Here is a 13,068-nt window from a genome sequence, read left to right as displayed (position 1 = left end):
TAAAATATTATTTAAGAATACAACATTAAGAGACTGAGTGTGCAATAATTTACTTATTTAAAAAAAAGAAAAGAAAATGAAATCATTCTTACTTTAAACTGATGACAAGTAAATGAGTACAACAGTGTATGCTGTCATTATTCTAGTTTATTGCAGTAAGCATGCGATGCCAAACAGTGTTCATGCAGAAGCTGGTGTAGGAGAGTACACTTTACCAGTCGCAAGGTTTTTGCAATATACACACATTAACAAAGCATGCATATATTCATTAGAAGGTGGTAAAACATTACGACCAGCTCACATCCTGTCTCCTGCAACAGAAATTATTCTTGTTTCATACATGAATTATAAAAATTATGCACTTCCAAAAGTACTGGAGTAGGCTTTTCACTCAGTAGGGGATATCCTTTTATAGAATCAAAGGGGAAAAAGGGAAAATAATAAAATACGATTTCTAAATATAATAGGATACAGACAAGAGAGGTTGTGTTATTGTTATATTGTCCAGTTTAAACAATAAGGTTGACGATATCTAGCGAGGAAGTGGACAGAAAGAGCATTCTGTTATCCAATGAAAATTTTGGAGCGTATCATTTATATTCTTAGAGGAGACTTGAGCTGGAAGAGCAAGTATGAGAAGGAGGTAAGTCATTTGCTTATGAACCAAGAACCACATTTAAGAACCACAATTCATTCTAGAAGCTTCTTCTTGAAAACCTGTGATAACTATCTGCTGCAGACACCTGTCGTTATTAACTGATGCTACGGACATCATGGAAATCTGTCAACTGCACATCTGCAAGCCAAAGATCTTAATACCGTTAACATTGGGAGTACCAGCTACTACTTTCTCTCTGGCACAAGAGACATCTTCTTTCAGGTAACGAACAGTTCCTTTAACTCCAGAATAAGATCTAAAAATGAGGTCATCTTGTCCTTTCCCCTCATTCCTACAGGCAAAGTTAAACAGACACCATTGACAAGAAGCAATGCAGATGTGTGTGACAACATATGGGAAGATGCTACACATCATCAGAAAAATCAAGTAAAATCAAGAACAACAGCACCTTCTAGTGAAATAAGCCACACTTCACTACCATGCTCCCTCTAGAGGAAAGGTCCTGTAAGTATCCCTCCAGTAGCTCAGGTTCGGCAGTCATTTGTTCCCCCAGCTTGTTTTCTAGGACATTCCTTTATCGGCTATGTAATTTACCCAGGTAGGCGATCTTAATCTGGTGCCATCTACTTATTATACAGACAGCTATGTCAAACACAAACATTATAACAGACTCTCATTTGAACAGGTAACGCAAGGTTGCTTTAAAATTAACTCCTAAAATAGAATGTCTTTTCATCTGACAAACAAAAATCAAATATGGTAAGTGGTATGTCTATAACTAAGCTGCTGCTCAAGAATTGTTGTCCATCTAGGTAACAAAAGCGTATGTTTATGATAAGAATGATTTGTTGGTTTACGGCGGAGCAGTGTATAACAGTCAAGCACTGCTTGATAAGGGTTTCCAGTGTCACTGAGCCCAAATGAGAGTCTTGCGAATAAACTTTTGGCCAGTGTCTCAGGTCCAGTCACAGAGCTTTTGGGGATGCGCTCAAGCAGTGGCTAACACTGAACAAACGTAACAACTAGCACTGGGGATGCGACGAGGGCGGCGGTGAGCTGGGCGTTAACGGCGAGTAAACTCGAGGAAGCCTGGGGGCAAGGGTTAAATCAAATTAACAACAAAAAAAAGGCACATGGAGGGGGCGCCAGGTGAAGTCGACGATGCTGACTCACAATCACTCACCTTTGTCACACACTTTTATCAGCCACCCTTTTGAACTTCTTTTAACACTCATTTTATGCAGTCTTTCAATCATTAACCAGCAATCCCACACATTCATTTGCTTACGGACATTGTATCACCACACTCTCTCCGAAGCTAAACCAGCACATTAGTTATTAAAGCACCAAGCACCCATCCATTACCGAGACACATTAACCACAGAAGCAGTAAACGGTCACCCCCGCCGCCCCCCTTTTTGGCAGTGACAGAGAGTAGCATAACACTGGTGTTTAGAGAACCAATTGGCTATGGCAGTGGTAAGGAGAAGTGAGGAATCTACAAGAGGGGTGGGGTGGTGGCGAGGAGAAATAGAGTGGATACACGGTCAGGCGCAAACGCTATTGGGGAGGACGACAGGTAGAAAGGGGGCGAGGCACAGTGCGTTTACCTGTATGGAGAGAGACTTTCCCGTACACTGCGCGACGCTAACTTTCTTCCCCCCAAACCAGCGCTGCGTATGGTGTCCACAGTTCCACAGGGACCTAGTTCAGTTGGAACAGTCACATCAGACACCGTTTGTTTTTGGGGGTAAAAAAAAAAAGAAGATGCATGCACAATGGAAGCAGAAGTGAGCGAAGCCTTGTGGGAGAGATCTTGAATTTACAATTGCAGCCCAATCACTTACAAATAAAGGAAATAAAAAAAAAATGGTTTACAGTGTGAGTGCCTCCTGACACTCACACATAAACATGTTTTACAATATGCTTGCATCATAAAAGCATGTCAAGGATAGTCATCATTGTAGCACACTCCAGTTAAAGAAGCTGCATGGGGACTATGGGTGGTTAAAAAGTACCAAAAGCTGGGTTGAAGATTTTGCTGCTCCTGGGGAAGGGGTTCAGTATGGTGTGTGCAGCTGGGGGGTATAGAGTGGGGTTGCCCCTAGACTTACCCCATCCATAGAGAGGGGTGAGATTGGGATCAGTCTCTAGTCCTTTAGCTTCTTTTCATGGCTCCGATTCATACGAATCTGGGCGTTTCACAAAGGAAAAACAATCATGAAACATCAAAAAGCAAGAACAGCTAAAGCTCCAAGCAAAAGCTCTTGAGTTCCCTCTTTAAATGATCAGGCAGGCTCTTTATTTGAAGGCTTTTTATAGTCGTAAAGATCATGTACAGATCTTTAAAGTCTTCTCTTCTGAGAACACTTGCGGCAAGAACAGTTACCGTGATATGAGCTACATACATGAATGTCGATGCAAAACGTTTTCTAAGGTCACATTCACATTCACACACTGGCATCCTCAGCACATAGGTGTGAACAGGGGCATGGTAAATGAATGAAATACTGTCACTAAATGAGAGGTAGATGCAAAGAGAGATGGAGAGAGATGCAGTGAGGGTCATCTATGGAGTTGCAGCAGCGAAATGAGCAGGAAGACTGAAAGAAACTGATAGGAATCTCCCAAATCATTTAATCCCAAATCACAGCACCACAAGAATATACAGCACTTTCGTGTAGCCTTAATCCAGTTTCACTTTATAAGACAACATTAATACAATTCTCCACTTAGGCATAAGAATCGTAGGCCACTCATAATTTTGGCTATTTGTCTAGAAAAAAATGAGAATTTTGGCTATAAACAGTCACTGGGAAAAAGCCACAAGAAAGAACATGTTCTCTCTCTTGCAGCTGTAAACAAAAGTTAAAAATTAAAAGAAGTATGTATCTTTAAATGGATAATTGAGTCCCTTATCACTGTTTATAAAAACATGATAGCATTAATAAAAGACACGTTACAAAAACAGATTCTACAATGCATCCTGGCAGTTAAGTTGGCGAGCTCAAAGACGCTCCCGTAAGACAGATCCCAGCAAAAGCTGACTAGCTACACCTTCCTCTGATTGGTTGCTTCCCATACATCACCATATCTATGGAAGTAGCTACATTAAAGTCGAAGGGGAGAGAAGTCACAGTGTCTTTCAGCTTTCAGGATGGGTGGACAGGGATGGAAGGGTGGGGTTAAAGGTCATCACTAATGTTTCTCCCATCTGAGGTGTAAGGGATGCATATGTATTTGCGTGTGGATCGAGGTCGCTTCCCTGTGCACATGTACACGTGTGCGTTCCTGTCGTGACAACCAATGGAAAGCATACACGCTACACCACAGTCCCAGAGAAAAACAAGAAACACACACACACAAAAGACACATAAAATACTGTCCAACCCTGGTCCTACACTTCACACACCTTTGGAGTAAACATACATTCAACTCATTTCAACATTTTTGAAATGCATCGAAATCTAATGTCTTAATAACTATATGTATACGTAAACTGGTTAAGTTCATATAACTATAATCAAGCAGTATTTAAAAATATCAAGTCCAGTACTCATTCATAGACTACAAACACTTAGGAATATAAAAGTTAAAAAGCATCGTGGCTAGTGCCTAATCTACCCTTCAAAACTAATTGGCAATAGATTGAAGGTTTCTTTAAAGAGACAATGTGTTACATTGGTTACGTCTGCAGGAATGAGAGCATGCAGTTTCCCTTTTCAGCCCTGACTACACTGGGTGTGTGTGAGATCAGAACCAAGGTTAGAGACTCCAGTCTGTAGTTAAAACCGACACAGCCACCGTCTTAAACCCAAGCACGCACACATCATAAACATACACCTGTGGCTTCTTTCTAACACGCACACACAAACACGCAGCACAAGGAAAGGAGAGGCAGAGAGGACGTGGAGCACACTATCGGAAGGGTGTTTCAGGGGTGTGTAGGGCGAGTTCGGGGCGGCGGAGGAGGGGCTCCTTGTGCGACGGCGGAATCGGCGGTGGCTCATACACGCGGGGTGTTGCCATGGCGATGGCGGCAGCGGCAGGCACGGGGGTGGCGGGCATCACTGGCCTGAGGGAGTCGAGCGTCGCCTGAGTAGGCACACCAGGCAGAGTCTGCAGTGCGGACATCGCTGCGAGGTGGTTGGCATGCGGATACGCATACTGGTACTGTGGATACTGCTGCAGCTGCTGGTACTGCTGGTAGTATTCCGCGTAGTATCTGGGAAAAATGGAGGAGAGGAAACACACATGCACATCCACGCAGACAGGGAACGAGAGACAGAAATCACACAGACGTGCATATAAAGACATATACATACACACACACACACACACACCATTGGACAGGGAGAGAGAGACAAACACAGAAACACATTTACACGCGAACACACATACACACATCACCGCTACTGTAAATCGGTACTTCAACAGCCAGCATTTGAAAATTGATAAACTTCTGCTGTATCTATTGTGTATCCTTTACTGCAGTCAACTCACCTGGCTACAGCTTCATCCTCCTGTGCAGCGGCTTCCTCTCGACCCGCAGGCGTAGGCAACAAGGCTCTGCGCTTGGCCCTCTGGTACATAAATGGTTTCATAACAGGGTCTGGCAGCAGCGGGGCAGATCTTCTTAGCGGACTCCGGTCCCTCTCTCCAGACTTTGAGCTAGCCTGTTGCTGTTCAGCTAGAACTTGCTGTCCTTGTGCAAAGTAGTGTGCCCTTGCTGCCTCAAAGATAGCTGCTTGGTCAGCTGCCCCAAAACCCCCGTAAACCGGCGAAGTGGTGTAGAGAGTTGGTGCTACCGTATAAGCTTGGTTGACCGCAGCAGCGGACGGTACCTCCATGCCGTGCGCTGCAGCTAGGAACACTGGATTCCCTAGATGAGACGTGTAAACTTGTGGACCGTATGCAGCAGCGGCAGCTGCGACTGCGCCGTTTGTCATCTGCCCGTAGAGAGCTGGGTTAACGGAGCCGTACATCTGTGCGGCAGCTGCAGCTGCACTAGAGTTGAGTGCCTGATTTGCAACTGCCCCACTGTAGAGCTGATTGGAAACCGTCCCGTACAACTGACTAGCTAGTGCACCGTACACAGCTGGCGCCACTGCAGTCCCTCCTTCCGCCCTTGCTCCAGCAGCTGTAAGTCCAGTCAAAGCAGCATACGTGGGGTCAAAGGTTGAGGTGTTGTACACGGAATTGTGGACACTCTGTTGAACCTGCAGTGGAAGGCCGGCAGCTGCAGCGGCGGCGGCGGCTAACACGGCGGCTTGGCTCTGGTACTGCTCTAGGGTGGGTTTACCAGCTGGGCATTCACCTGCATAATGACCCTGTTTACCACAGCTGACACATGGGATTTTCCCAGTTGGAGTCTGCTTACTTGGCTGAACTTTGGACAGCTCCACGGAGAGTGGTCTCCCTTTGAAGGAGGTCCCATGCAAAGCTTCAATTGCCTGCAGTGCATCCTCCTTGTTCTCCATGTGTACAAAGGCATAACCTTTACAAAAAACAACTTAATTATCATGGGGCACTGGTAGTAAATGTTACAATAGTGCAGAGTGGCCAACCATGCCCTGGAGAGCTAACTTGTTTCGACACATCTGCCTGTCATTTTCCAGTAACCCTGAATACTTTTAAATAGCTGGTTTCTGAATATGTTTGGTTTTACTGATGCATAGATCCGATACTCTATAGTCTCCATATCGGCTCTGATCCTGACGGATCTGGATCGGTCAAACGAAACCGCTCAGATGTTGTGCGTATACTATTCTGTGTTATTGTTAAGTCTCACAAAGGGCACAAAAATATTAGAAACCCATAAAGCTTTGGTGCACTATATTTCAAGTGATCTGAAGCCGTTCCATTTAAATCTGGTAAAAGAAAATCTGTCTTTCCTTTGTGCTTTGAACTTTCCCATGCAGAACGCTGCAACTCCGTGTTGCTTTAAGTAAATCTTTCTGCGCACTGGATGTGCATTAGTGCTGCCCTGTACTTTTGAGCAATGAAAGATTATTAATAGTCCTTCTTGTTCTGTTATATCTATTATATATTGCTGCCTTCATTACTGTGCTATACATTTAAAACAAATGTCTTAATTTTTATAGTATATTTATATATAAATATAATTACTTGTTTTTCATGAATGTTTTTAACAACAACAGATGTAGTCCTACACTTACTAACTTTTATTTGTTCCCCAATAATGTTGTTTGACTAAATGTTTAGATTTTATAAAATTATTGTACGCTCAGAATTTTTCTAGAGTATCTTTTGATGAATTATTTTGAATAACTTTTGCTGTATCTTTTTGCGGAATTATCCTCTAACTTAGTTTACAATAGTATTTCAATCATAGATTGTGATTTTATATATTTTTCCATTTGTTATTTTTCATAAAATTGAAGCTGTCTATATTTAGCAGATTGTGTTTAACACACAAAAGTAAAGATATTGTACATTGATAAAAAAAAAAATACCGCTCTTGTATCGGATTTATAGATATTCAGTATTTTCGGGTATCGGATAGAGTTGTTTCTCAGAAAATCCCTAGTTTGATTAGAGATCAACTCCAGGAGCAGGGCTGGCTACTTTTATGTTAAGTTTCAGCAGCGACTTCATACTCTCTTACCTTTCACCTTATCGCACTCCAAAACTTTGCCAAAGGTCTGAAAGAGCTCCCGAAGATCTTCTGTGGTGCACATACTACTCAGATTACCCACAAACACCTTTGTCGAGTGGAGCGGGCGTCCTCGGGACTCCTCGACCACAAGGTTGCGTCCTTTGAACTCTCGGCCATTGAGCTCCCGGATGGCACGCTCAGCAGAGCCCTCTCCTTGCAAGTGTACAAAAGCAAACTGTCTCAAGACGCTGCAGCTAACCACCTGGCCATACGCCTCAAAGATGGCTGACAGTTCTTCTTGCGTGGTGTCCAGGGCCAGATTCCCTACGAAGAGCTTAACCGTGTGGCCCTTATCCATAGCGCTGAAATGAGTGAAAGATGTGATTTTAATAACTGACATATAATGTCATATACATGTGCATACAATTTGAGAAGTGAAGGGTACACAATTCCAGGGGCGTATGCCATATTTGCGTACGGCAGAATCATGCAGTTAATCAGCCAGAGACTCACCGCTCCTTCAAAACAATCCAAATGTTGTGCATAGGCCAAAAGAGATTCCCAAAAAGTAAAATACTTGGAGTTTGTTGCATCTATTATCACATGTCTTAATACTGCAAAGCTTGCTTTGATAATCTGTATCGTAAAAAGCGCTATATTAATAATAGTGACTTCACTAGATTTGACTTATGCAATACGGTAAGACATATTATGTGTTTTATTTAATTAATAGTTTATCATACACTTTGATTAGGTAATGTGGGTTTATCAATCAGACATGTTGTCTTTGTCCATGCATGGGACATTCTCCACAGAGAATTAGGTAAACCCTAGGTTTTTGTGAAATGTTATCGTTATGCAAGTCTCCTACAAAAATGTGGCTGTACCATGGTACAAATATAGCATCAGATATTAAATATTATTCTATTGTCTTGTCTGAAGCATAGCGAATAGTGATATTTATCGTACTCGGGTGATTCATATAGTACAGGGCACCATGATTTACAGACATTTATAACAAAATAACAACAGTACTGTTGCATTGTACTTTTTCATGAGTTATCTCCCATTAATTGGGAAGAGAAATACATTTACACATGCAGGAATAGGGTAAATTTTAATTAAAAAAAATGCGTCCCTAGTAAAAACAGCATATTGTTTGTGTGTTGTTTTAGGTGTGACCAACAAAAGAAAACCCTGAGGACACTGTGTTTTTCATAACTATATAACGATAACATACATATCACACTTCATTTAACGAAGACAACGTAAAAGAAAATTTTTCAGCACACGAAAATCTAAGTAAAACATCAAGGAAACGTTAATTGAGCACAGTTCAAATGAATTAGCTGCGGTCGTCACAAAGCCATAGCAGTCTGGTGACGCAGTGCACGCAGAGTAAACACGTTCACTTCCTCAATGTAGAGCTCACGGAACCAACACGCACACAAACATCTCTTTAGATGATTACTGCTTAAAAGCAACCCTGAAAACGACGTAAACACGATTTAAACACCCGCTCGGACGAAATGTGTGAGAAACGCTGACTCGCAGCTCGCGCGTTTGGCTTCGAGAACGAGACTAGCGCGTGTCGAGTGATTCACTCAAATGTTACACTTCTGACACCAGATGTTTACATAAAACACTCCGGACGCTTCCGTCATCGACACCATCAGTGTCTGCTATCTAGGTTTATATATATCCATCATATACATGTTCGTATTTGCTATTCATCCCCTCCAGCCGAAATCTCTAGATGACTCATTTTGTTGGGATTTTTCTGGGTGTCCCCGCGCTCGCGCCCCAAACCCTTCGCGTTTCTCTATAAATCACACCGCGTGCTCGTCTATAGTCTCGCTTTTCATCGGCCGTCGTTAACTACTGATCCTATATGATAAATTAAGGTATTACTTAAAACATAAACATATATAGAGAGGGAAATAATCTTCCATCTTACCTAAGCGGAGCGGGGTTTCAAAATGGTCGGTTCACTTCCGTTCTTTAGAATCGCTCTCATTCTTCAGCAGTGGGCACTGAACGCATGCTGATGCATTCACACACACACACACACACACACACACACACACACACACACACACACACACACACACACACACACACACACACACACACACACACACACTGAGACCGCCGACTGTGTGTGCATCTGCATTGCTTACACACCATGCATCATTTAGTTTTTTCGTTTTAAACAGGAATCTAACAAAACTTAACTGAAAGCATAGAGAGACCTTGCAGAAATGCTTTAAATGCGCCACAGATTTCGGTTGTTTTCATTGTTTTATTTGCTATATATGCACAACCAATTCTAATTTTTAGAAAGTCAGATATAAATATGTGACACTAGACCACAAAACCAGTCAAATTAGGGTAAAATTCTTGAAATTGAGATTAATGCATCATCTGAAAGTTGAATAAATAAAATTTACATTGATGTGTGGTTTGTTAGGATTAAGGCAATATTTGGTTCAGATACAACTGTTTAAAAATCTGGAATACAAGGGTGCAAAAAAGCTTAATATTGAAAAAAAAAACACCTTTAAAGTTGTCCAAATGAAGTTCTTGGTAATGCAAATTAATAAACAAAAATTAAGTGTTTATATATTTACAGTAGTAAATTTACAAAATATTTTTGTGGCGGCTTACGAAAAATAACCATGGTTTTATTATAGTAAAACTGTAGTAACCCATGTTTTTTTGGCGTGTTGACTATTATTTGTATAACCACAGATTTGCTACAAATACCATGGTTAAACTATGGTTAATTTCCCAAAACCATGGTTAATTTGTGGTTACCATTGTGGTTTTTTGGTTTTATTTGTAGTAAAACCATGGTTAATTTGTGGTTACCATTGTGGTTTTTTGGTTTTATTTGTAGTAAAACCATGGTTAATTTGTGGTTAGCATTGTGGTTTTTTGGTTTTATTTGTAGTAAAACCATGGTTAATTTGTGGTTAGCATTGTGGTTTTTTGGTTTTATTTGTAGTAAAACCATGGTTAATTTTCGGGGCGGAGCCAGACATTATAAATATTCAGGACCACTGTTCATAACATAATATTCATAAAACCACTGTTGTTATACTATGGTGCAGTACAGTTCATAGAATTAACCCAAATTACCCAAAATCAAAAATGTTGTCATGTTGTTCCAGACATGAGGGTGAGTAAAGTTTGAAGAATGTTGTTAACCGAACGGGTGAAAGTAGCCATCGTCTTCCGCTGTATTATTTCCTACTGTGGAAGTCAAATACGGTAAACTGGCTGATTAAGAACATTCTTCAAAATATCTTCTTTTTAGTTCAATAGAATAAAGAAGATCATACAGCTTTAATGCTTAGCTAACAAATGTGACATTTTTTTTTGTCAAAACTGATGCTTTTTAGTGGGATCTATCATATGATTTACATGTTACACCTTATAAATACAATACAGTACGACATTATTTGATGTCCAAAAAACTTTTTGTTAGTGGGAATACAATGAAACAAGTGCTAACTTTATTTTATTCATTACAACTGATACAAAAATGACACTTTAGGTTACTGATGAAGAGCTTGTTTATAAGAATGAGAAATTCAGAATATTATTGTTATTATGTAATAGCATGCGCTTTGTGAATAATTTATAATATTGTATTTTTTATTTTAATTCAGTTTTATATTATCTATTTAAAAAAGACAGAATCTCTGTGATAATAGCATTTAGATATTTACACACGGTTTGATCAGAACATGGCTCACAATCTCATTCAGTTCAATCTGAACGTACATTGATGACAGGCACGTTCTGGGTCTCTCATCATTTATTCATGTCCATCTGCGGTCCCTGATGTGTTGGAAGGTCTCCTCCTCACCCCATCACAGATCCGCAGTGTCCCAGCGACGGGCCGATCTCTCTCCTCCCACAGTCACACCATCACAGGCACAGATCAGTTTGGGGTTTTGAAGCAAGCCGGCGGAGCGGGCGATGACTCCACAGACCAGCCTGAGACAGCGGGTGTTAAGCAAACCATCACACGGTCCACTGAAGGACATTAAACAGAAGGGAGACCGCTCTGGACGGACTGAGTGATTTCAAACAGCTTTACACACAAACACTTTAACAAGAAGGGGGTGTTTCCCTCGCCCCAAATCATCCTCTCCAGAAACCACCACTGTAGACCGACCAATCACATCCCACACCTGGTCATGTGACACGTGACATCATAACATTCCATAAAAAATATTGATAATACTATTCTTTGGTGAAGAATTAAAGCAGCATGTAACTCAGATATATATATATTCTGATTTTAATTCATCTAAAAAAAATTGGGGTGTTTTTGCCTTTTTTATTATAATTTTTTAATACACATTAAGTTTTTATTCATTTTATCATAGTAATAGTTATTTTAGTACTTAAAGTCAAACTAAATGAAAATGAGAAACGTGCATGTGCCTTTAATAAATTAAGTCAATTTATTTTTATATTTTAAAAATCATTAAAAATTATTTTTAATGTTTTTGTATAGTTTAGTTATAGTTCTACACAACTACAATATATAAATGCCGTTTTCTGCCACGGCCTAAAAAAATTAAATGGGTAATTGTGACTTTTCATCACCCAAATCTGACTTCCCAGAACTAATCCCTCGACTGCGAGTTATAAAGTCAAGCCAGCTCACAGTTCTGATATTTTCTTACAGTTGCGAGTTAACATCTTGCCATTTTGACTTTATAATTTTAATCACAGATTTCAAAGAAAAAAAAAGTCAGAATTGTGAGATAAGTAACCTTTTTTTTTATCTCATTTAGCAAAAACTCCACATGCGTGCAAAGAGCACCACTGGCATTTCTCTGCTCTGATCTCTGCTACAGAAAAACTAATGCAGTGTGCCTTTTTTGTGTGATATATTGACACGCTTAAGCAAAACAGACACTATTTTTAGAATCGACACCCAGAATGAGCAAGCGGGAGGTGGTTAAGAGCTCAGAAAAGTGCTTGACTCAGCGGGTCTTTACTGCTTTAACACAGCTGTCACGTGACATCTGCTCACGAACTGCAGCTGCGCAATCACTCCAGTGACATGGACAGCTTTAAGAGCTGAAGAGAGTAGACATTTAAGTGTTTATTAGACACAATACCATTTTAATCACACTTTTGCAGTTCAATTAAATCTACAACGTAACAAATGCCTCTGCTAATATTGAATGTAGTCTCTCTAATAATTAAATATATATGTATATTGATTGGAATTGTTATAATATATACTATATAATAACAATAGATAATAACACTGAAAAGTACCCAAAATGCTACCCACTCTTATTTTCGATGTTTCTCATATTAAGTATATGTACTAATTTGCTCATAAGCTGCATGCATAATAATCATTTCATGCAAGCTTCCTAAATGCAGACATTAAAAACTATAATGATGTCCAGTAATATTCCTGAATATGTTTGACACTTTTTATAAGTTTATGAATGGATTTCTATAAATTTATGAATATATAGTAAGTGCAAGACTAAAACAGCATGTAAAAATGATAACTGTGCAAATCATCAATGTTAACACGTTATGTTAATTTTGCTGGTCATTATGATTGTCTGAATGATGCTGCAAGTTACCCTACTGATATCCTTCTTAAACAATTTTAACACTCTCAAATATATATATGTGTGTGTGTGTGTGTGTGTGTGTGTGTGTGTGTGTGTGTGTGTGTATGTATGTATGTATGTGTGTATGTATATATATATATATATATATATATATATATATATATATATATATATATATATATATATATATATATATATATATAACGCAA

At 39.9% G+C, this 13,068-nt stretch overlaps 1 protein-coding gene across 2 annotated transcripts; it reads right to left on the bottom strand.

Moving 5' to 3' along the window:
• Window positions 1–129: 129 nt before the first annotated feature.
• On the bottom strand, window positions 130–9,354 carry LOC127961313 (RNA-binding protein 14-like). Of its 2 annotated transcripts, XR_008154419.1 has the most exons (5): window positions 9,196–9,354; window positions 7,248–7,600; window positions 5,123–6,116; window positions 2,734–4,844; window positions 130–2,323 (listed from the first exon to the last, which is right to left on the bottom strand). XR_008154419.1 is itself a non-coding variant. In XM_052560373.1 (4 exons), exons 2-4 carry the CDS (start codon window positions 7,594–7,596, stop codon window positions 4,538–4,540), a joined length of 1,650 nt encoding a protein of 549 aa, XP_052416333.1. In that variant the 5' UTR covers window positions 7,597–7,600; window positions 9,196–9,354; the 3' UTR covers window positions 130–4,537. The 2 variants fall into 2 exon arrangements, 1 of the variants encoding a protein (XP_052416333.1); XM_052560373.1 differs by having other exon boundaries at window positions 130–4,844.
• Window positions 9,355–13,068: the final 3,714 nt, after the last annotated feature.

This window comes from Carassius gibelio, chromosome B7, assembly GCF_023724105.1.
Source record: "Carassius gibelio isolate Cgi1373 ecotype wild population from Czech Republic chromosome B7, carGib1.2-hapl.c, whole genome shotgun sequence".
Taxonomy (NCBI): domain Eukaryota; kingdom Metazoa; phylum Chordata; class Actinopteri; order Cypriniformes; family Cyprinidae; genus Carassius; species Carassius gibelio.
This window is presented reverse-complemented; position numbering and strand designations above follow the sequence as displayed.